At 33.3% G+C, this 24,512-nt stretch overlaps 1 protein-coding gene and 1 long non-coding RNA gene across 2 annotated transcripts; one reads left to right on the top strand and one right to left on the bottom strand.

Moving 5' to 3' along the window:
* Positions 1-5,961: 5,961 nt before the first annotated feature.
* On the top strand, positions 5,962-19,497 carry LOC101889743 (mitogen-activated protein kinase ERK-A). The gene is made up of 7 exons (XM_005177985.3): positions 5,962-7,351; positions 9,654-9,780; positions 11,344-11,454; positions 11,593-11,727; positions 11,795-12,079; positions 12,159-12,347; positions 17,654-19,497. Exons 1-7 carry the CDS (start codon positions 7,161-7,163, stop codon positions 17,771-17,773), a joined length of 1,158 nt encoding a protein of 385 aa, XP_005178042.1. The 5' UTR covers positions 5,962-7,160; the 3' UTR covers positions 17,774-19,497.
* Positions 19,498-19,895: 398 nt separating this feature from the next.
* LOC131804802 (uncharacterized) lies at positions 19,896-23,786 on the bottom strand. The gene is made up of 2 exons (XR_009343282.1): positions 20,159-23,786; positions 19,896-20,099 (listed from the first exon to the last, which is right to left on the bottom strand). It is a non-coding gene; the product is annotated as an uncharacterized LOC131804802 (long non-coding RNA).
* Between the last annotated feature and the right edge of the window lie 726 nt (positions 23,787-24,512).

The following is a 24,512-nucleotide window of genomic DNA, read 5'->3' as shown; positions in this document are numbered from 1 at the left end:
TCTTCCAATCATTGATTTTGAACATAATTTGTTTTTATTTTTCAAAACAATAAATACATACACAAAATTGGCAGAAGTCGGGCGCACTTAAGGTGAGAATCGATTGGCTTCTTCGTAGAAGAACAGAGGAGTTTTAGGTTAATTTAATTCGATTATGGTCCTATGCTCCTTTGTTCTTTTTCCAAAGAAGCCAGTCAAAAAAGCGTTTTATGTATTCCCACCTTTAGAAAAAAAGTGTAATCTCTCTATATTACCTTTTAATTGTACCTTGGTTTTGAATAAAAAAGAAAATAATTTGAAATTATTTCAAATTCAGGTAATAGTCAAAAAGTGTAAATTTTTGGATAAAACTGTATTGCCTTACAGTACGTTTATATATATGAGGGTTAACCCACTGGATTTGGATTTAAATTGTCATATCCATTACTTTTCTTTCAAATAAATCCTCTCAAAGTAGGTTAACCCTACAAAAAGTTCTAACGTAAACATGGCATTACTATTGTACAAAATACTTTGTACATCCTTTTGTGTGCGATTGAGGCGCTGGGAAAATCTAACAATTAAAAATAAATATTTAAACATTATCAGTTTCCCAGCGGTCATAAAATACCACATGTGTACAATTCAGTGATCTTGTGCGCTGTCGCATATGGTAATGTGTAAAATAATAAAGTCCATGACCCACACACACACACAATTATCGATGCGCCAGTAGGTAGCCAAGACCACTTGAATGAAGGGACAAACAGCTACGCAATGGTTCATTGTAAATCTAAAAATAGATAAGGACAATTGTGTGGCTGCGAATAGGTTAAGTTAGATCAGTTTTTGTAGCAGTTAAGAATAATATTTTTGAAAATAAAATCAGATTTAAACCAGCAACCCAAACGAGCGGTTGTGTTTTATTTCTCAGGAGTGAGATTTGGAACTGATCTCAACACAGAGTGTTTGGTTTCCCTTCTCGCCCTTAATCATTTGGTCCTTCGAGCCGGATCGAGAATGGATTCTACACCCGAACAAAGCGGTGGTCTATCCTTCTCGATGCAAGAATTGATTATACACCCGAACGAAGCGGTGTTATATCTTTTCTCGCTATAAGAATTGAATCTACACCCGAACGAAGCGGTGTGTTTCTTTTCTCGCCAAAAATTCGTTTCCCTCAAAAGCGGCGGATACAATCAACACCTATACAACACTAACTACATACAACTTTAACAACATCGAGTGTGGTAATAGCAGTAAATCAACTCACCAACCACAAAACTCAACAACAACAAAATCTTCAAGAAATTTAATCACCGATCAACAACAACATTTTTCAAAGGACTTCCTCAAAATGCTTAGCTGCCAAGAAGCTGGATCAAGAAGTGGAGCCGTTTACCTAGCAGAAGGCTTACATTATTATATGTATTAACTGTTTACAAAAATCAACTGTCCCTTTAACTGTCCCTTTGGTAAAATCAGATTTAAAAAATAAAACTAAATGTATACATATTAAACCCGGCCGGGAGAATGTACAAAATACTTTGTACATCCTTTTGTGTGCGATTGAGGCGCTGGGAAAATCTAACAATTAAAAATAAATATTTAAACATTATCAGTTTCCCAGCGGTCATAAAATACCACATGTGTACAATTCAGTGATCTTGTGCGCTGTCGCATATGGTAATGTGTAAAATAATAAAGTCCATGACCCACACACACACACAATTATCGATGCGCCAGTAGGTAGCCAAGACCACTTGAATGAAGGGACAAACAGCTACGCAATGGTTCATTGTAAATCTAAAAATAGATAAGGACAATTGTGTGGCTGCGAATAGGTTAAGTTAGATCAGTTTTTGTAGCAGTTAAGAATAATATTTTTGAAAATAAAATCAGATTTAAAACAGCAACCCAAACGAGCGGTTGTGTTTTATTTCTCAGGAGTGAGATTTGGAACTGATCTCACTTGTACAACTATCTTAAGTTTAATTTTGTGGAATAATCCCAACAATCCATTCACGTTTTGTGATTTCCCCAATATAAGAAGTTTGTGAAATTTTGTAAAAAAAAAACAAAACCAATTATTGCATATTTAAAAGTCTATTTGACAATATAAGACTTCGGTACAGAGTTATATTTTTCTTAGATTCTGGAAGTTTAGCTACCTTTCTGGTTCGGCCATGGTCTAACGCACTAAATTTCAAATTTAAACAAATTCAAGTTTAACAGAACCATGGTAAAATTAAGAAGGTAAAATCATTTTTAATAAGTACACCTATTTCCGCATTTTTATACCCTCCACCATACTATGGAGAGTATATTAACTTTGTCATTCCGTTTGTAACTCCTCGAAATACTCATGTCAGACCCAACAAAGTATATATATTCTTGATCAGCGTAAAATTCTAAGTCAATTTAGCGATGTCCGTCTGTCTGTCTGTTGTAATCACGCTATCTTTCGAATGAATTGAGATAGATGGCTAAAATTTTGCACACATGTTTATTTTTCCAGTAGGCAGGTTAAGTTCGTAAATGGGCCATGTAGGTCCACGTTTTCATATAGCCCCCATATAACGGTACCTCCCTATATTAGGTATTTTGATGATTTTAGCGACATTATTCACGGGAATTGTTTCAAATTTGGTATTTGAAGTTCAAAATGGATACTACATCCTAAGACGGAAAATTGTCTGTGCAGGTCCACATCTTCGTATAGCCCCCATAAAACGGTACCTCCCGATATTCGGTATTTTGATGATTTTAGCGACATTATTCACGGGAATTGTTTCAAATTTGGTATTTGAAGTTCAAAATGGATACTACACCCTAAGACAGAAAATTGTCTGTGCAGGTCCACGTCTTCATATAGCCCCCATAAAACGGTACCTCCCTATATTCGGTATTTTGATGATTTTAGCGACATTATTCACCGGAATTGTTTCAAAATTGGTATTTGAAGTTCGTTATGGGAACTACAGTCTGTGACAGAAAATTGTCTGTGCGGGTCCAGGTCTTCGTATAGGCCCCATATATCAGTACCTCCCTATATTCGGTATTTTGACGATTTTAGATACAATACCCACCGAAATTGTTTGAGATGTGGTGTTTGAAGTTCGTAATGGATGCTGCAGCCTGTGACAGAAAATTGTCTATGCTGGTCCAGGTCTTCGCACAGCTCCAATTAAAGACACCTCCTTATATACGATATTTTGATGATTTTAGCTACATTATTCACCGTTTATTTCAAGTTTCGAATTTGAATATGGTAATGGCTTATGGCAAACATTGCCTATGTATGTCCACGTCGTATAGACCCCAATATAATGGCTATATTCGGTATTTTTAAAATTTTAACAGAATTTTTTAAGGATTTTATTTTTTAAAAATTTCCAAACTCGTTGCAAATGGTGTAGGGTATTAAAAGTTCGGCCCGGCCGAACTCACTGCTTTTTAACTTGTTTAACTTGTCAAATTTCACCGCATTGAAACAGGATCCCATCTTTGATTTTTGTATGTACAATGAATCTATAAATATATATTTTGACAATGAGACGTTGCCAAATGAATAATTTTGAATAAATTGTAAACATATGACTGCATGACTTTACCTTATTGATTCTACCATGGACAGAACTTATAATTATAAATTCTTAGGGCGGAAATACATAAAGCGCATATTTGGCTGGCTTAAGTCGTCGGCTGGCTTCTTCGTAGATGAAGCACTTTATGTATTCCCACCTTTAAGGCTTGGCATCATGGCTAAGCATATCAATGTCAAATTATAAAGGACTTCGACGGCAGAATTTGAGTGCGGCTCTATTTGCGCGTGAGTATAAATTGGAAAATGAATGAACATTTATTTTTCAACATCGATTGTCTCCATATTAGGTTTTTATGTGTATGATTTTTGGCTATTTTTTGCATTCTCTTTTGTCTGTGTATGTTGAGCGGAACATCAGCGACATTTATATCCTTCTAAAGGTGAGAATGCATAAAATTAGCAGTGAAATTATGATTATTTGAAATGAATTTACCTGCTTAATTTTACTATGGTTCATATGCTCCATGGTAGATGCATCAACGCTTGGGAACATTGATATGTCAAAAAAGTTTTTAATGTTTTTTTTTTCAAAAATAAATAGATTTCTATTTGATTCCTATACGACGCATATCGGAGTTTTTTTTACTGACTTGAATAATTGTTCATTCAAAAATTTCAATTCCAAAATTTGGTTTGACGGTTCATTGCCCAAGCAGCCGTGTGGATGCGAATGCCTGTATTCTTCTACCATGATATGCTCTATTCCATGGTAGAAGAATGCAGGTAGATGCATCAATGCTTGATATGTCAAAAAATTTTAAATTTCGTTTCAAATATAAGTAGATTTTTATTTGTTTTCTTATCCGACGTCATTCGGAGGATATTATAATACACGTTTTTCAACAATTTTTGCAAAATTTAAATAATTTTTCATTCAACATTTTCAATTCCAAATTTGGTTTGACAGTTCATTGTCCCAGCAGCTGTGTCGATGCATCTACCTATATTCTTCTATCATACTCTATTCAATAAATCGTTCAATCAAACTGGTTCGTTCGTTTATTATGCAACTCAAATCATCCATGGTGCAATAAGGAGGTAGAACAGCTTCGTAAAACTGCAGAAAACCAGCCCTGAGGCTTTGCCCGCTTCCTGTCAGTATTGCTCAAGACAATAGGCAACAAGTTGTTTTCATTTATTTGATATTTTTTGTTAATTTCTAAAATGAGTCAAATAGCGCGAAAGATGAATGAAATGCCTGGATGTTCTCTCAAAAATATGATCCTAAGTGTTCAATCTTTCAATTCCATGCCAAATCTCGTTAATATTATTAATGCGTGCCCCGCAATTTAAGTTTCTTCCAGTCATTGCTTTTGAACATATTTTGTTTTTATTTTTCAAAACAACAATTACATACACAAAATTGGCAGAAGTCGGGCACACTTAAATTGAAATCAGCTGGGAGCTCTACCTTACCTTTTTATTGTACCATATTTATTGTACAATATCAAACGTTTGCAATCGTTTCGTTCTGTATTTTCTCGAAGTATGAAATTCGTAGTATGATATTAAGATAACGGGACTTGTTTTTTTGTACTGTTTGCGTAGATAAGTGGAAACAACAAAAAAAAAAAAAAAAGAAAGAAATGTACTCAGCTGGGTGACGCAACATTGAAAAATTCATTGGAAACGTTTTCCTGTATATCAGCTCATCGTTCAATCGAACTAGTTCCTTCGTTTATTATGAAACTCAAATCAACGTACAAAAATAAACAATATCAAACGTTTTCCTGTATATTAACGCATTACAAATAAAGTAAAAACTAATATTAACATGGTACAATGAAATAAAGGTAATATCATTTCGAATTAGCTCCGAGCTCTGTATTTTCTGCAGTTTACCTTGTCAAATTTCAATGCATAAAAAGCAGTTCCACTCTATTTTTGAATATAGATTTTGACAATGAGATGTTGTCAATTGTATAAATTAAAAAAAAATAAACATACGATTATATGAGTTAAACTTCTTTGTTTTACCATGAATATTAATTTAAATTTATGCCTTTTAATTAATTTATTATATCCATCAAAATATGCAAAACAATACTTAGAATGGCAACTCTAAATATAGCAGTCATCATTTCGCACAGCAAACGTTTCCCAGCAATTCCTTCGCAAACGATACAGTTCACAAATCGTATTATTTGTGTATTTCTAGCATTAAAATGTTTGTGGTTTTGTTTTGTTTGGAGTACAAAACGATTGAACAAATTTTTAAAGATTGTGACTTCGTGTGAGCGGTACTATATTCGTTTCGTTTGTTTTTGTTTCCTGACTCAAATATTGGCGTCGCGTAAAATCAACGTGTCGCCAGAAACTTTTTCACGTCTGCGTCAACATACCGATGTCAGACACTGAATTTTGTGCTCCGCTATGCGTTTTTAAGCAGTGTCGACTTCGTTCTCTAATTCGTCATTTTGTGGTTAAAATTAATTCTGCAATACTTAGTTTGATATTGTGTAAATCGAAAGGAAATTCATATTGTTTTATTGATGCAAGCGCAACAAATGAACTGTGGAATATCAAATTAAAAAAATATTGTGTCCGTTTACATAAATCGCAAATAGTCTGGATATTTTTTACAAGTCCTGCACTTGCCTTGTCTTCGTTGTTAGTCGTAAAATCGCAGTACCAATCAAAATTCACGAACAGACGCAGCAGCAGGAATGTATCTAGTGACAACATCAGGAAAGTGACAGAGGTCCGGTCCAATAAGACTTTTGCTCGGATATCTTAAATATGTTTTTTGAAAAGGGATTACAAAAATTGCCTTAGTAAATGCAATTGCCCGAAAATAATTAATGTAATACGTGATTATTGTCCTCAACCGAAAAATATATAGATATGAGGAGTGCACTGCATCGTCCCAATCTGTTCTAAGCTTAAAGAAAAAAAAATCCGTCATTGCCCAAGAATAATTATTGCTTATTATGTGTCAACTTGAGCAGTTTTTCAGCTGAAAAGGTCTGTCTAAAATTTTGCACAAAAAATACATTACACATTTAAAGGCTTCACAGAAGTCGAGAGGGGTGTGCCGACTTCAGACAATTTGCAGCAGCAGCAGAAGCAGCAAAAATCAACAACAGTTGAAGTAACCACGATTTTTTATATTGGCCACATTTATTTGCATCAAACACCCCCGCTGCTTTCCCCCTTCATTGGTGGATTGCTCTACTCGGCATATATCTGCTACATACTATTCCAATATATCTCCTGTTAACTTACCATACTGAGAATACCACACTCACCATCACCATAAGTCGCCGCCGCAGCAGTAGCAGTACATTTTGTATGGTAGTGTTGTTGTTTTCTTCTAAGTGTGTATGTATGTCGTGTATGCGCCGAATTGTAATGGTATAGATCCCAGCGTAGCGTAAGAATAAGTGAAAATTGTCAAAAAGATACCTGTTGTTGGTGCGCTATAAAGGCGTTACCCATATTTTGCAAAGTTTTTCCTTTGGCTTTCCAAAGGCATTTGTCATATTGAAAGATAATAGAAGAAGAGTGAACGAGCTAACAATTTTATTAGCTATTGGATACTGGATATAAATCGTCTTAAGAAAAAGAAAACATAATGGCAGAGGCAGCAGGTGGTTCCAACCAACAACAACAGCAACCTAATAACAACGGCAGTGGTTCGGCGGCAGCAGCAGCAACACATACTGATAATCCCAATGCAGAAATAATTCGTGGACAGATTTTTGAAGTTGGTCCACGCTATCGCAATTTGGCCTATATCGGCGAAGGTGCTTATGGCATGGTAGTGTAAGTATTTGCAATTTTTAACTTACACACACACACACTTGACTACATTATCAAAAGCCTATGTATGTATGTGTGACAATCGTTCTGATAAAAGTATAAATTCCAATAATAACAAATGAATAATATTTTAAAATAAAACACTATGACTGTGCCACCTTCAAATTGTATAATGTTAGAAAATGGGTATAAAGGTTTTCTTATCTAGAGTATTAAAGAGTTATATGCAATTTTAATAGAATTGTTTTCATTCTCCAAACTTGTTAAAGTAAAGAAAATATTTTAGAACAGCACTACCCTTTCCAAAATTGTGCTGTATGTATTTCTATTGTTATTTCCTGGATCCATCGATTCGGATCTTCGTACAACCCAATGTTTGAAAAATTTATTGAATATAAAAAGAACGTCTGCGTAGCCGTAGCTCCAGAAAAGAAAGTCTCAAGCGCCGACCGATGGCGGCCTACTTATAATATTAGGCAATTTATAAAAACTTGGTTTCGCGAAGCCGTTATTAGATGTAACAGAGAGGAGAAAAACTACTGCAATGACCTTTGGTCCGGCTTCTGAAAGAAGCAACAAACTTGGCAAAGCATTGTTTTGCGAAGCCCGTGTATTAATATCCCAGAAGAGAAAACCTCAAGCTATGACCAAAGGGCGGGTTAATTAAATTATCATCTTTGGAAAAACGTTCGTCTAACCATTGTTGCATATGCCCTAGCGAAAAGAATCTTAGCTAAGCAATGCTTAAAACAATTTTGAATATGTTAGAGTGTCACCATAAGTATAGCATGAATATCGCGGTCATCATAATGAGCTTTTTCAAACCAAATATAAATAAGTATTTTCATAAGCATTCTTATGATATCTATATCAATTTGGCGGGATTGGGTCTCAGTCTGAGTTTTCAGCTACCCGGGTTGTCTGACAAGTCAAAACACTTTCTCGAAATCAAGTAAAAATACCTTCCTTCGGAAAAAGATAAAACAATCGGAGATTTCCGTGTGTTTCTCGTTGTCAAATGTCAGAATGTTTGGTATAAGTCCAGCAAAAGGACAGCAGTATATTTGGGTCTTTGATTACAACCGCGTCCTTCCTTATTTCCAATCTAAAATCTTTCTACATTCAATTCATCGAAAAAGTCCATACTGTCCAATAACCAGTGCAAGTGCATCCACATATCAATTTCATCATTTATTCTTGATTTTTACAAGAGTGTGTACTTGTGGAATGCTTGACTCTATTTATTCGTCATGTTATATGATTGATTCTGATGTCTGGTTAAAAATTCAAAACAAAATAAAGAAAAGTACATTCAATCCAAACAAAACCGAGGATTTTTTATATTGAAAATATTGATAAAAATGCGGTACTTTGGTAATACAACGTACAAGACATTTTACCATAGTGGGGAAGTTGAAGCAGGCAGATTGTGCCGTGGACAATCTGTGCTTAAGGCTGTTAGCCTTTGTTTAAACCTATTGATATAAATGTAAAAACACTTATAAACAAACATTGTTTCTATAAAAACAACAACAATGTTCATAACAGAGCTAATTTAGAGGATTCATATAAAATAAAAATATACTTTAAAAAATCCATGATTTTTGCTAGATTACACTGTGCAACACAATCACAGGGACGATACTGATTATGAAACTAAGCATTCACATTTGTAACAAAAATTCTTATAACTGGTGATAAGGTCAAATTTATACTTTAGAAATGGCTTGAATCCGCAGTCCTTTCTTTTATTAATAAGTTTATACAGCACATCAACATTTGCCACACCAGTGTATTCCACATAACCGGACCTTTAGATCTTATGGAGGCACAAAGTTATTTTTTTTTTCACAAAAGTCGTGTTACAACATGTACAGAAACGGTTACAACTTATACTAAAATTGTTACAACATGCCCTAGATGAAAGTTTTCGATATAGAAACAGTATATTTGTTAATATACTTATAATGCGGGTTAATCCTATTTTATTTAAAACTATCTGACATAGCCCGCTTCGCCGTCTCCTTGATTTAGTTTTTAAAGATCTTGTCTCCAACGATGGGACATTAAAACAAGCTGCGAACGTTTTTAAGTAACAATCAGATCTACTATTCATTCTTCGTTTACTTTTTTCCGATTTTTCCGATTTGCAGGAATAAATTGGGGTTAAAATATTGAGATTGACAGGTTATACTACTTTAATCTCTTAAATCCCAATTTATTCCTAGCTTTTTTCCTCTCAAAAAAAAAGTAATAAATTATTCCTAGTTAAAAGAAACTTACAATAAATATTACTTTCTTTCAGATCCGCATATGACACAAGAACGAATACAAAGGTGGCAATTAAGAAAATATCACCGTTCGAACATCAAACATATTGTCAACGCACATTGCGCGAAATCAAAATTTTAACACGCTTCAAACATGAAAATGTAAGTACATTTCATTTTATTTATTTATTAGACAGACAGTTACAGTACACTTATATACAAAAAATTCAACAGATTTTAGTAATTCAATTAATTTTAAAAATCAAATAAATCTTAAAAATTTAATTCAATGAGTAATATACCATAAGGTTTCAAAAAAAGCTCCGAAGGCTACACGACGATTCACCGTCTCCAACTAAACAAAAGGTCTTTTAAGGCAGTTGGAAAATGCAGCGGAATCATTGTTTTATTTTTTGAAAATGAGTAATTTACACATACCACCCTACATTTTGAATCAAGAAGATAAAATAAAGGCTCCTCAGCCCAACAAAAAGGAAACCCCATAATAAGCAAAAGCATCAGCGACAAATATATTGACTATATATTTAAGCGCTGATATTCAACCACTTTAAACTAAACAGAGAGCTGGAATAGCTTAAATCAATATCAATAAAACAATATCACAGCTCTAACAACAAAAGACCTCTCGCCAATGGAGGTGGAAAATTTAAGACATAACAGTTTACGATTTACGAGATGACCTACAGAATATAAACCTGTCACGAAGTAGAGAGTTACCATTTGACATAACATTATAATGACATTGAAGAATACGCCGACCAACATAATTGTTAAATGACAAATCCAGGAGATCATTAACAAAACAACAAATGTGAATTGGTGCCAGAGGATGACTTCCACCCTCTTTCTAACATGACAAGGAAAATACGCATCACGACAATTCAGTCTCCAAACCTTACATCATAGTTGAAACCAAGAAATCAATGTATTTATCATAAGGCCATTAATCGAAATCCACGATGAAAGAGACAAGAAAATAGAGTTCACCAATTCTTCTGACCTAGAAATATCAGCCTCTCTGAAGAAAACATGGATGTCATCTGCTTACAAAAACAGACAGCATATGCTATCAATGGACAAAACAAATTATTAATATTTTCATGATGTAGCGATATTAAATCTGAAGCGATTACAATAATTATTACTCTAACATTTTCAATATTGACTTTGTTTTTAAGCAAACTTTAAAGATTCGAGAACATTTTTATATTATTTATTTACAAAAAGAATTTTAGATAAAACAACAAACCAATTAAAATCTATATAATATATAGAAGACGATTAGCTTTTAGTGCACAAGGCAAAACATTAAAAAGTCGCGAGTTAGCAAAAATAAAGGGAAATTTACTCCTAACCAATTTATAAAAAAACGAAATTTAATGAAATACTAGAATTTTAATCCCTGAAATTTTGGTTACGTATGGAGATTTTCTCATATTTCTGTCACCGATTAGCTCTGAACACAAAACGAACTACTGTGTTTATTGCAAGCGTTAGTAAATTCCCCTTTTCTAGAGACGTGATGCAAAGCAATGGGTCAATGTGTGACATTCTTATTTGAAAAGTTTGTATATTTCAATGGTAGGTACGAGAAAACTATCAAGACCCATATCTCGGGGAATCTTTCAAAATGAAATTAGATTTTACCGCTTTTTATACTTTTTGCAACATATAATAATAAAACCATACTTTTTATATTTCCAGATAATCGACATTCGTGATATTTTAAGAGTGGACAGTATAGAGCAAATGCGTGATGTATATATTGTACAGTGTTTAATGGAGACTGATCTATATAAATTACTTAAAACTCAGGTAAAGTTTTACTAGATTAATTTAGCTAGAGATTGGAACTCTTTACTATCCAAGCCACCTAGCTTTCATTCTTTACCGTGGTTGTGCGTCATCTTCTACAAATCAATAACTTGTTAAATTTCAACTTTGTCATTGCAGAGGCTAAGCAACGATCACATTTGCTATTTTATGTATCAAATTCTGCGTGGTCTAAAGTACATACACTCTGCTAATGTATTACATAGGGATTTGAAACCAAGTAATCTACTTTTGAATACAACGTGCGACCTGAAGGTTCGTAAAACGCCTAACTGTAACTGGTGTTTGTTACATACATACATATTCTTTTTTTTATTTCAAGATATGCGATTTTGGTTTAGCTCGGGTTGCCGACCCAGAACATGATCACACTGGTTTCCTCACCGAGTATGTTGCAACTCGTTGGTACCGAGCACCGGAAATAATGCTCAACTCCAAGGGATATACCAAATCAATAGATATTTGGTCTGTTGGATGTATTTTAGCAGAAATGCTTAGCAATCGACCTATTTTTCCAGGCAAACATTACCTGGATCAATTGAATCATATATTAGGTGTTCTTGGCTCTCCTTCTAAAGAGGATCTTGAATGCATCATTAACGAAAAGGTGAGAAAGATCGCGAGAAATTTAAAAATTATTTAAAACTGTATTCCATATATTAATATTCTATTTTTAAATTTTTAAGGCGCGGAACTATTTGGAGTCACTACCATTTAAACCGAAAGTGCCGTGGCCTCGATTATTCCCTAATGCCGATGAATGGGCTTTAGACCTTTTAGGCAAAATGTTAACGTTCAATCCTCACAATAGAATATCAGTGGAAGAAGCATTAGCGAACCCCTATTTGGAACAGTATTATGATCCAGGAGATGAGGTAAATTATTGGTCTGTGTATATTGTTTGTTAAGCGAACGTGTTTGGGCTACATATTGTGAAGATATCGCTCAACTACTCAGAGAATGTCGTAAATCGAAATACTAATGATCAAATTTGCCATTTTCGCTTCTCAAATATAAGTTATCCTTGAGAAATAGGAAATGTCGGATAGAAAAATGCAATAGTTATTTTTTTAACTGAAGAAATGTTGACATTTTAGTCTAATAAGTTAGTCAATTCATAAAATATTGACAATAAAACAATATATGCCCAAGAAAAAACTGCACAGATATATCAAACTAATCTCATCTGCACATATTACAAAATATGGGCTTTATACTATAACTTAATATTATTAGACATATATTTAAAGAAACGTAGAAGTAAATTCATTGACATTACATTTTATGAATCGTAACTTCTCGGAATTTGCACATTCCTGAGCAACAAGATTAAGCGTAATTTAAAACATGAAAGATTAAAAGATATTAATGACACCGATAGCATACTATCGATCGCTCAAAAAAGGGTTTCTTAGAGACATGGAAAAACTAAGTTGACCATGGAAAACATAGGTGGCATCTATGGCACAAGGAGTAACATGTTTCCAACGTCAAATGTCCTTTATATATCATCATAATATAAGATATTCGTGTAACTTGTTTTGAACAACAGCATTGCCCCAAGATATTGTGTATTATACCCAAACTCCATCACATTTGGTCACAGTTTTCTAGAATTAATATGTTGTGGCTGTGAAAACGTTACATCACAGTTTTACATTCACATTCACAGTCGACAAAAAATAAAAACTTTTGCTGTGCTGCGAATATTTCAAAATTACACGACCTTGACTCGGCTGAGAATGTGAAATAATGGTCCAAAAAAAAAAAAAAAAAAAAAAACAAAATATATATATATATAGTGGAAATTGTAGAAAAACTTTAGAAAATGTACAATTCAATATTTTTTTATTGTTTAATTTATTGAATCTTTCATATATCTAAGTGAATCGCGGACTACAGAAATAGTATTACGGATATAATGTTGCTTTGTTTAGATACAGTTATATCTAATCATCCTGCGGACTACAGTAATAGTCTTATCGATTTCTTCACTAATCTTCCCGCGGACTACAGTAATAGTCTTTTCGATTTCTTCACAGAAGCAGCTTCCAATTTAGAAGTATAACAGTGGGCGACGTTCAATTGGCCAGACAAGAGCTGAAAATAATGAGAGCGTAAGACAAAAAAAAAATAAATAAACTATATGATAGAAAAAGTGTCACGTCTGCGCAGTCTATCGTGTCCTCCGAATAGTAGGAGTTGGCGGGCCAAGTTATTTGGGTGCTCGGGTAGTTTGTTTAAGTACTAGCGGCAAAGCTTCTTTATTTCTTCTTCAACAGTAAGTATATTTAGGTCCTTGTGGATGTTTGCGTTCCTTATGTACCATGGTGCACCTGTAATAGATCGAAGAATATTCGACTGTCTTCTTTGTAGTTTACTTACGTTAGAGGCACTAGCTGTGCCCCAGAGCTGTATGCCATACGTCCAAATTGGCTTTATTATAGTCTTATATAATAGGACTTTATATTCTAATTTAATAGAAGAACGTATACCAATTAACCACTCAAGATTGGCCTTTTTTAGTTTAATTTGTGTGATTTTTGCATCGATGTGTTGCTTCCATGTAAGTCTTCGGTCCAGGTGCATTCCGAGATATTTTACGGTATCTTTCTGTGGAACTTGAGTATTAAAGATTTTTATCGTGGGGCAAAGTTCACGTCTTAGAGCAAAAGTAACATGTATGCACTTGCTTGCATTTACCGATATTCTCCATTTTGTCAGCCAATTTTCGAGAAGATATACATGGTATTGTAGTTTTTCCGACGCAATCAGAGTATCCTTGTGTATGCTAATGAAAGCAGTATCATCAGCAAACGTTGAGGTTAGAGTTTCATTGGTTGTGGGCATATCGGCAGTAAATAACACGTACAGAATTGGTCCTAAGATACTACCCTGTGGGACGCCAGCCAATATTTTTCTCGAATTTGAAAGTATGTTTTTCGATTTAACAACAAACGTACGATTTGACAAATAACTACAAAAAAGTTTATGAGTGTTTTTAGGTAGAGTTTCACAAATTTTGTATAGAATTCCAAGATGCCAGACTCTGTCAAACGCTTGGGAAATGTCTATAAATAGCGCCGAGCAGTACTCCTTCCTTTCGAATGCCATTCTAATGTTTGTGACTATGCGGTGCACTTGCTCAATAGTACTGTGGTTCTTACGGAAGCCGAATTGGTGGTCGGGGATAATATTGCTATTTGTAATATGGGGAGTAAACTTCCTTAGTAATGTTGTTTCGAACAGCTTTGAGAGTATAGATAGAAGACTGATGGGTCTATACGATTTTACCTGCGTTGGATCTTTTCCAGGTTTCGGAATCATTACTATTTCAGATTCTTTCCATACAGACGGGAAGTACCCTACTCGAAGAATGCTGTTAAATATAAATAACAATAGTTTAACGGCCGGTGTTGGTAATTTCTTGAGCATGTTTGGAATAATTCTATCTTTACCCGGGGATTTTTTTAGTTTTATCGAGGCTATAGAACTTTCGATTTCTTTTAGAGAAAATCGTATTGGATTCGGAACAATGTCGTCATTTAAAGGTTGAACAACTGTCGATGGTCCGGGATTTGGGGTAAATACAGATTCAAGATGTTCGGCAAATGCGTTTACTTTTTCTTCTGTAGATCTTGCCCAAGTCCCATTTTCTAGGCGAATTGGAGATTCGTGGGCGATAGGTCTTCTCAAGTTTTTTGTGGCTTTCCATAAACTGTAGTCAGTTCTCTCTGTGGGATCCAGGTTATTTAGGAATATTTTTAGGTTTCGCTCTTCATTTAATCTGAGTGCTTGTTGTAAGAGTTTTTCACATTCTTTTAGTTTTTCCCGAAACCTAGGTGATCGGTGCTTCTGCCATTCTCTTCTGGCCTTCCTTTTATCAGACACGAGTTTTCGAATGGTTGATGGATTATAGGAATTATTTTCTAGTTTTGAAAATTTAGTGGGAGTGGCAACATTGACAGCAGTGTTGACTATCGAAGTAAATATTTTAACTGCATTTCTTCTCCGGACTTTAGAGGAGTGTTAAAATTCACATGTGTACTGACATATTTTTTGTACTTCATCCAGTTTGTATATTTATTTGGTAGATAATCCGGGGAAGTTGCGAGTTGAACATCATTTAATGTTATTATAGTTGGGGAATGGTCTGACGACAAGTCAAACCAGGGTACCACGGACATTTGTTCCCTCTTAATATTCTTTGTTACCGCAAAGTCAATTAAGTCAGGACGTTTTTGCAGGTCTGAAGGCCAGCAAGTAGGCTGGCCAGTAGATAACACGTCCAGTTTAGCGGACGAAATGGAGTTTAAAAGCTGTCTACCTCTGGGTGTAATAAGTCTAGATCCCCAGAAGGTGTGTTTGGCATTATAATCTCCAGCTGCAATGAATCTACTACAAAGTGATGAGAAAAAGTGTGCGAATTCATCTTTGCTTATACTATGTCTCTGAGGACAATATATTGCAGATATAGATGTATTCGTTGAAGATAGTGCAACTGTTGTAGCTTGTAGATGGTCAAACTTATATTCTGGCATGGGGTAATGCTGAATTTTATTAGAAATTATCACCGCGGTGCCACCGCAAGCTCTCCCACTAGGGTGTTTAGTGTCGTATGTACTGTAACCGTTTATTCTAAAACAGTTTCTAGAAGTGAAATGAGTTTCAGATACCAGTAAAATGTGTATGTTGAGTGAGTGAATAAAGTTTTCGACCTCGTGTTTATTCAAAATTGTAAGCTAAATTGAAAATATCGCATGCGATAAAAAATATGACAAAAATTGAAAAGAATTAACGAAAACAATTCATTTTTTAATGGCATAATTTTACGCGATTTTCTTAAATTCTATCCTTTGTAACGGTCAGAAGTGACATGTTCAATGACCAATGTAACGGTCAGAAGTGACATGTTCGTGTATTTGTGATTTTGTATTTTCTTACATAAAACTTATAGTCTATTGTGTCCGCTAAATATGGTCAATTTGGTAGGATTCTGCCCAACCATAAGCTCGAAAAGTCAAAAATTTTTCTGTTTTTGGTCCATTTCAACCCCTAAATCCAAATACAATAGGGTTCTATTCTGATCCTAACCCCACCTCCATTTTTATTTCGTGAGGATCGGGCCATAATTACGACTTGTAGCTTGATTACAAATTAACGTAGATAGACGGACGGACAGACATACATAGCTAGATAGACTCAGCTCGGCGAGATAGGAAGATCCATATATACTTTCCTATGTGGGAAACCAATATTTTGAGATGTTCATAATTTTTGTCCCAAACTTATAATACCCCCAACTCATAGTGTTGTAGGGTATAATTATTGGTAATATAGTTTTAAAATAGTTTGCGTTCATCTTTTTTAACACGATTTTTAAACTATAGTGATAACATTATCTACTTGTGGAGATTTCACAGCCACAGCACAGTCAGCGTTATCAGATGTGAAATAGGTCAGCAATAGTTGGGTTTATATCAACCGACAGAATTTGTATCTTGCATAATATAAAGAAACTCGACCTGCCTTAAACAAAGTTCGATAGAAATATTTATTTATATTTTTATCCAATTGTCTGGTGGGATTTTCCATTTAATGCCAATCCATTTAATTCAGAATAGATATCTTTTTTTTTCAAAGAAAAGCTTCTCACCTGCGATATTTGTTTTATTACTCTTTTGTAGCCTGGTGTAATTTTGGCGAAAATTTTGGATAAAAAATGTTATCCCTATATGATTGTCGTTAATTACATGAAGACAAACAACTCTCGAATATTTCGGAATACCTCTGATATATAGCCCAGACTTTACCCCCTTGTACAGCCATTTGTTCCGGTCGGTAAAGAACGCTCTTAATGATATACATGATATACCTAGATATGGTTTTAACAATTGCGTTCTTCATTCGTTCTTCTGAAACCAATGCAATTGTTGTTGGTCCGGAATCCATATGCAAAAAAAAAAAAAAAAAATATAGTGACTAACTAACGAATCTAATTGTTTTTACAAGAAATTTCGTTTTAATTTGTGGACCTAAAAATATATATACATTTTTTGTCAATTATATTATAGATATGCATTGTTCGGAATTCGACAAAAAAAAAAAATCGAAAATCTATATCTGCATTGTTTCATCACACCACTAATGAGATTATATTTACGAATTTTCTATTTTACAGCCTGTTGCAGAAGTACCTTTTCGCATTGGAATGGAACTCGATGATCTTCCAAGAGAAACCCTAAAGAAACTTATATTCGAAGAAACGTTAAAATTTAAGGAGCGCCAACCTGATCCCTAAACTGTTACATGTTCGAAAAAGTGATTCTGTATGTGAAAATAATACAATGAAAACGGCCATTTGGGATGAATTGGAAAACATTAAACATTGAAGAAATCAACAGCAGCAAAATAGAGAAAGAGGAAATAAGAAAACAAATAACAACAACGTAACCTGCATTTTTAATTATTTATATATGTTTTAGTAATTATAGTTTACAGAACATAATCACCATTACTAGTTCTACATGTATTATTGTCGTTAATGTTTGATTCGGCATTCGATTTGGCCCCTCCCCGCAATACACAAGACAAACGAATGAAACAACAACAGAATACTTGTCTGTTGATAATGCTACCGATGATGTTTCTACAAGAATGTGCTTCACTATCATTGTGATCTTAAACATACATACAAATACACACGCCCAACAAAAACCACATACATATATTAAATATATAAAAAGAAAAGAAAAAAAAAACAAAACTTACAAACATATATACATATATTAATTGTACTTTCTTTCCATCATCGTATTCAACATTTTCGTATTTCCGATAGTTCTTTTTAATTATGATACTATTATTATTATTATTATTTCTATTAAACGTTTTAACTAACAAGTAAGATACAAATCGAAAAAAAAAAACAAACAAGTATTTCTTCCTTTATTTTATCTCGGGTTAAAACATGTTCAATAATTCTGTGAGTGTAGTTAAATTAAATATGAAAATCTTATTAATTACTATTATTATTATTATTGTCTTCATAACAAAGTGGAAACGCAAAAACAAAGTAATTTAAAAAAAAAAAATAAAAATGCACACATTTGTATTTTTAGCATTTTAAAAATTGAAGCTAAATATAATTACAAAATAATAATGCTACAAAAGTATGCAAAATTCCGTTTTTAATGTCTTGAACGAAAGAACACACATACATAAAATATAGAAGAATCTTACTATACAATCATACTCAAAAACACACACGCAGACACACACGTATTCAGCAAGGAAATAAACATCTAACAAATCTTTAATTAATTTCTGCATATTGTTCGATGATTATTATGCTCTTAGTATTGTACAATTAAAGAAAACCGATCATGAACGTTAGATAAAATATATTAAACATGTTTATGTGGTATATATGTATTTACATATGGATGTCTCTGTTTTCAAGAGACCCCAAGAGTAGTCGCTCATCTGCCCAGGCTAATTAGACAATGTAAATATCTACGCAAAGTCAAATGCTGTGGATGATCGATCCAATCATGAGTTCCATTGGATGACAATTGAACGTAGATAGACAGACGGCGGATGCGACGAAATAAAGTTTACTAAACCGACCGATCACCGCTTGACTGTGTCAAGTATATAGATATCGCACAGTTGTCCCTTTCTCAAAAGATAAATTAATAATTCAATATATTAGATGATTGTATTTCGTATCAAACTGTTTTTAATATTCATATTTCGTGAGTAAATAAGAAAATCTAGTTTATTATAAACGGCTTTATCTTTCTGTGTGTTTCGGTAATATATGTCCTTTTTATTTGTATTTATTGTGTTTGTATCGTTTTTTTTTCTTTTTCTGGAAATACTACATGGAAACATTTAACAAATATGTCAAATTAACATCACATGTATGTTGAACTGAACTAATTACAATATGGATTTCGTTCAAATAAGACTATAGTTTGGTAAAACAATTCATTACTGATTAATAAATCGATCTCAAACTAACTGTGTATTGTTCATTGCTGTTCGTGCTGGCCTTAAAAGAAAAATATATCTATGGGACTTGCCAATGTTGTCGAACTTTTTTTTAAGTTGTTTTAGGTTATATTCTATGCCAATCATACCATTGGCAGTCTAAGGAATGGTAGTAAATTCTTTTCGGCGTATAATACATACATCGAAAGAGTCGTAAACCTAGGCAAATAATAACCCAACATACCAAATTGACTTGAGAATAATATTTTAATAAGCTTTCAAACATAAGCCTTAAGCTTGAGAAAATCTTGAGAATGTATTGAGAAATGCTTGTTTAACAATTGTAGAATAATCGAAAGGGAACCCTTATTCATAAGCTTATTCTTGTAATTGCAGAATAAGCTTACGAAAGTAATATTATATCAAGCTTATTTTTTCAATGGTATAAAATATTTATTTTTTAATTTTTTTAATTATTTTACACATTTCATTCATTGATCGCCATCCCAGCTGTCGCTGCCTCCTGTTGCATTGATACCTAGATGCTTTCTTTCCCCTTATTTGAGCTTCCGCATCTCCTCCACTAATTCTTCACATCTCTTGAATTCTTGCAACTTTTTGACGCCTCTATTCTGAAATAAGATTGAAAAAATATACACTACAGATTCCCAGATTTATTATTCATCATTACCTTAGAGTTTCGTCCAGAAATGGGTCTTAAATTCGCGTGATTTTGATTTTAACCAAAGAAAATATTTTTTTTTGTCGACAATTTTCACAAAAAAAAAAAATCAAAACAAATTTGTCAACAAAGGACAGATTTGAGAAAAGTTTGTGCAAAAAAGTTTTTCTCTAGCAATGTTGAGGAATTCCTACGTTAAACTATTTTCATAATATTATTCTCAAGCTGTATTGTATTTTTGGTATGTTGGGAAGGGGTTTTAACAGAAACACTGCGTTTGAATATTTGTTAAGCTTATTATAATTGTTAATGCCCACATGTTTATCATCTGACAAATCGTTCCACACATTTCATAAAGAGTAGCATTCTGTATGTTTGGAGGCAGTAAAGCGATAATGCAGTTGCTTTTACAAAAAAAAAAATTGTTTGCTGTCTATGTTCATGTTTTGATTTGGAATTAGGAGTCAAATCATAATAGTTTAGAAACTACTAAGTTTATTATCAAAAGTAGTTTTGCGCATGGTACAATAAGGAGGTAGAACAGCTTTGTAAAACTACCGAAATACAGTCCTGAGGCTATGCCCGCTTACTGTCCGACAAGTTGTTTTCATGTATTTGATATTTTTTGTTCATTTTTAAAATGAGTCACATTTCGCGAAAGGTGAATGAAATGTCTGGATATTCTCTCAAAAATGTGATCCTAAGCGTTCAATTTTTTAATTTCGTGGCATAGTCACGAGTCAAAGTATTTTTAATGCAAATCAATTCCATATTTTCACATTTTTTGTAAACAATTTAGCAGTTTCCAGTGGAAAGGCCTTAAATTTTTCGACATTAATATTGCTTGTAACAATATTGGACGCCTGTTATCACAGATAAGCTCACATTTTTGAAAAATCCTCTCGCAGTATTCCCGTCTTTTAAAGATCCGCTGCCTGCTTGCTTTGGGTTATATACAATTAAACCCATTTCTTCTCGAAATTTCAATTGGATTTTTTCTTTTTGGAATTGATTTTTTCCTTCTAAGTTGACCTAATTTGCCATATTTTAATTTCTAGTCTGTAATAAAAGAAGAAAAGAATGTACTCAAAAAAAAAAAAAAAACGAATATATGCATGAAGAGGCGTTAATCCAAATTCATAACTATTTGTTTGAACCTCTCTTTGTAAACAGGCTTCAATATTATTCATTTCTTTTGGGCTTGCATTACATATATAGCATTTAACTGATGACGTCTGAGTCAAGGCATTACACACCGTCCATCATAGTAAGCTGTAATTTATGATCAATGTGTAATATTTTAACTTCTTTCTTAATAGTTATGGGATTTAATGGACTTTTTTTTGTCTTTGAAGTACTTTTCTTCTTCAATGGATACATCAATAAGACAAACAACATATAATGACAAAGATATATTCTATGTCACTTGCAACATAAAACTGACAAAATTGCGGCGAAGTCACTTCAGTATTTTTGGCATAACATACACATCTGACAAAATCTGAGAGTTAAATTAGCACTTTTAGAATTTTATTACCATTACTAACAGCGTGAAAAATCTCATTGAAGGATTAAGGGGGAAAACAATTAAAACTTTAACTGAAATCCAATTTTATTGTCAAAATTAATCTTAAAGGCAATTTAGAACCCGCACATCTTCTATATTATACACAACCACTAAACTATACTTCACTAAAAATAAGTCAATACTTTGCTTTTCAATAATTATGCCAAGATTTGTCATTTTGAAATGTATTTAATTTTGTAATACAGTTCTATTTTTAATCCACTTTTGCACTGATCCAATTGAAAAAAGAAACTAACTACATTTTCTCTTTTTTATGCAATTCTCGAAGTGGGCCGTCAGAATAATGTCATGATTATTATGTTTTCTAAAAAGTTTAACCCCTTAAGAGTTCATGTGTACACATTTAACAATAAATATCTGATTTTCATTTTTTGAATTTTGGCCAATGTCAACGACCACTGTGCGTTGGTACAACTTGGAGGGTAGCCAAGTTGTATGCTTCGGCCACGAACGATACAATTTTGGGTTTAACTCTAGTTTAGTAAAAAATCTTCGATTTTTTTTTCGAATTTTTTTCCAGAAATAGTTATTTTTACCCTGATCCCGGGGAACTATTTTTTTCTTGGGGGGGGCGGACACGGGACCTCAGATTTTTGACCCGAAAGTCCGGGTTCAAGACCCCGACTAGAAAAGTATCAAATTTAGAAAACTTTGGTTCCCGTTAGCCCATATGGGACATACCCAGAGCTAAATTGTCTATATCGGGTAAGTGGATCCGGGTCCAGTCGGGGTCTTGAACCCGGACTTTCGGGGGTCCCGGGTCCATCCCCAAGAAAAAATAGTTTCCCGGAATTAGGGTAAAATTAACTACTTCTGGAAAAAAATTTCGAAAAATTCGAAGAGTTTTTACTAAACTAGAGTTGTACCCAATTTTGTGTACAACTTCACTTTTTGAAGAGTTCATATGAGTTAAGATGGCACCGGGAATAATTTCATGTTTTATAATTGACTCAATAGCTATCAGGCATGTCACATAAAAGAATTCGGTATAAAAGTGATTTTAATTTCGTATTTAGCTTCTTCAGAAAATGTAAATCGCAACATTTTTCCGACTTGAAACCACTTTTGTTTTTGCAAGTGAAATTGAATTTTTATGGAAATTTGTGACTTTTAAACACTCTCAAAATACTTTTAAGTAATAAAAATGTTGTCTTAATGACAAAAACAAAATTAAATTTACATTTTTAATTTTTTCATTCAAAAAAATTAGCAAATGTTAACGGTTTCTCAATTGACAAAGGCAAGTGTTAACAAAGTGTTGCCAAATCACTTTTTTCGTCAAACAAAAATTATTCATCTGTGAAAATCAAACAATAGGTTACTTTTCCTGCAGGAATTGTCCAGCAACATCTTTCTGAGAGAGAAAGGAGGTTTAATTCTCTTTTGCAAGGAAATTGCAGAAAGTAAACAGACGGTATTCCTGCAGAAGCTTGCAACTAATCAGCTGATTTGTCAAAACAAACCAATTTGTCCCCCATTAAAAGAATTAAAGGAAAGGAACCACCACCAATTTCACAAGTTTTATAATTTGTATAATAAAAAGGAAATTGACAATAAAATAAAAATATGAGTAATAAAAGGAAGATAGATATGATGTGTTCCGTGGAATCTTTTAAACCTGTTGCTAATGGCATTTGTCTAAAAATGCTGGAAATAGTCTTTTATTTTCTTATTACATATTAATATTTACTTTTTTCACATTTTGTAAAGTTGTTCTCCAAAAACCATTAGTCTTGCTAATTCCAAAAAAAATATTTTCAAATTAAAATCACAGAAAGAAATAAATAAACAATAGAAAACATCTGATTGAATGTCGATGAATGAGAAGAAGAAGAGTTGCAAGAGATTGCACCTGTATTCTTCTGACATGGGTATTACGAATAATAAACCGAAGCAAAGAGAAAAAACCAAACAAAAAGAACACACAAAAAATATTTTTGTACAAAAATGCATTTTAAAATATGTGAAATATGGATTGTGGAATGCTGTTTAATCAATTAATCATTAATTAATATTCGGTCCGAAGCACCTCTTAAATTCCTCCGCAAAAAAAAACTCTCATTAACAGAATATTTTTCACAAGTTACACTTCTACAATGTTTTCTAATCATGTGTTTTGTTTTGATTCCTCATTCATTCGTTCTTTCATTTACCTAATGTTACCATATTGAATATATAATGTTGCCATATTTACACTGAATTCGTAGTTCACCAAATCGTACGAAATCTGAAGAAGATAAAACAAAATTGCGAAATTCACCATTTCGATACGATTTTGTGGCATGCCTGTATGTCGGATATTACAATATTTTAAAAGATTATGAATTCTTACAATTTTTCTAAGGTACATGACGTTTCTAACATTTACAACATTTCGACAGTCGAAAACCAAAACCCTGCCAATCGGACAATCTCTGAGAGTCAACATTAAAGTTGAAATAAAAAAATAATTTAAGAGAACACCCCTAAGCTCCAGAGTGATCAGCAATAATGGTAAGGTTAGCGTTCCATTAAGTGGTGATTTAGATCGAATATGAATAAAAAATAACTACTTTTTTGGGAGAAGTACAATAGGATCAGATCTATCTTTGGTTTAAACTATTGCGTATTGTTTTAATTGCAAAATGTTGTGAAGATTCAGAAACAATTTGAAATGAAAAGGGGTAAAGGAATACAATTGTGCATGCCTAAATTGTTGAATTGGAGAGTATAACTCCACTGTTTTTAATTCTTCATGGACAAATTCATATCAAGAGTCGATATTATAGCTGGTCT

The sequence above is a fragment of the Musca domestica genome, unplaced genomic scaffold, assembly GCF_030504385.1.
Source record: "Musca domestica strain aabys unplaced genomic scaffold, Musca_domestica.polishedcontigs.V.1.1 5, whole genome shotgun sequence".
Lineage (NCBI taxonomy): Eukaryota > Metazoa > Arthropoda > Insecta > Diptera > Muscidae > Musca > Musca domestica.
Note: the sequence above shows the minus strand (reverse complement) of the source record. Positions and strands in the feature narration are given on the sequence as shown.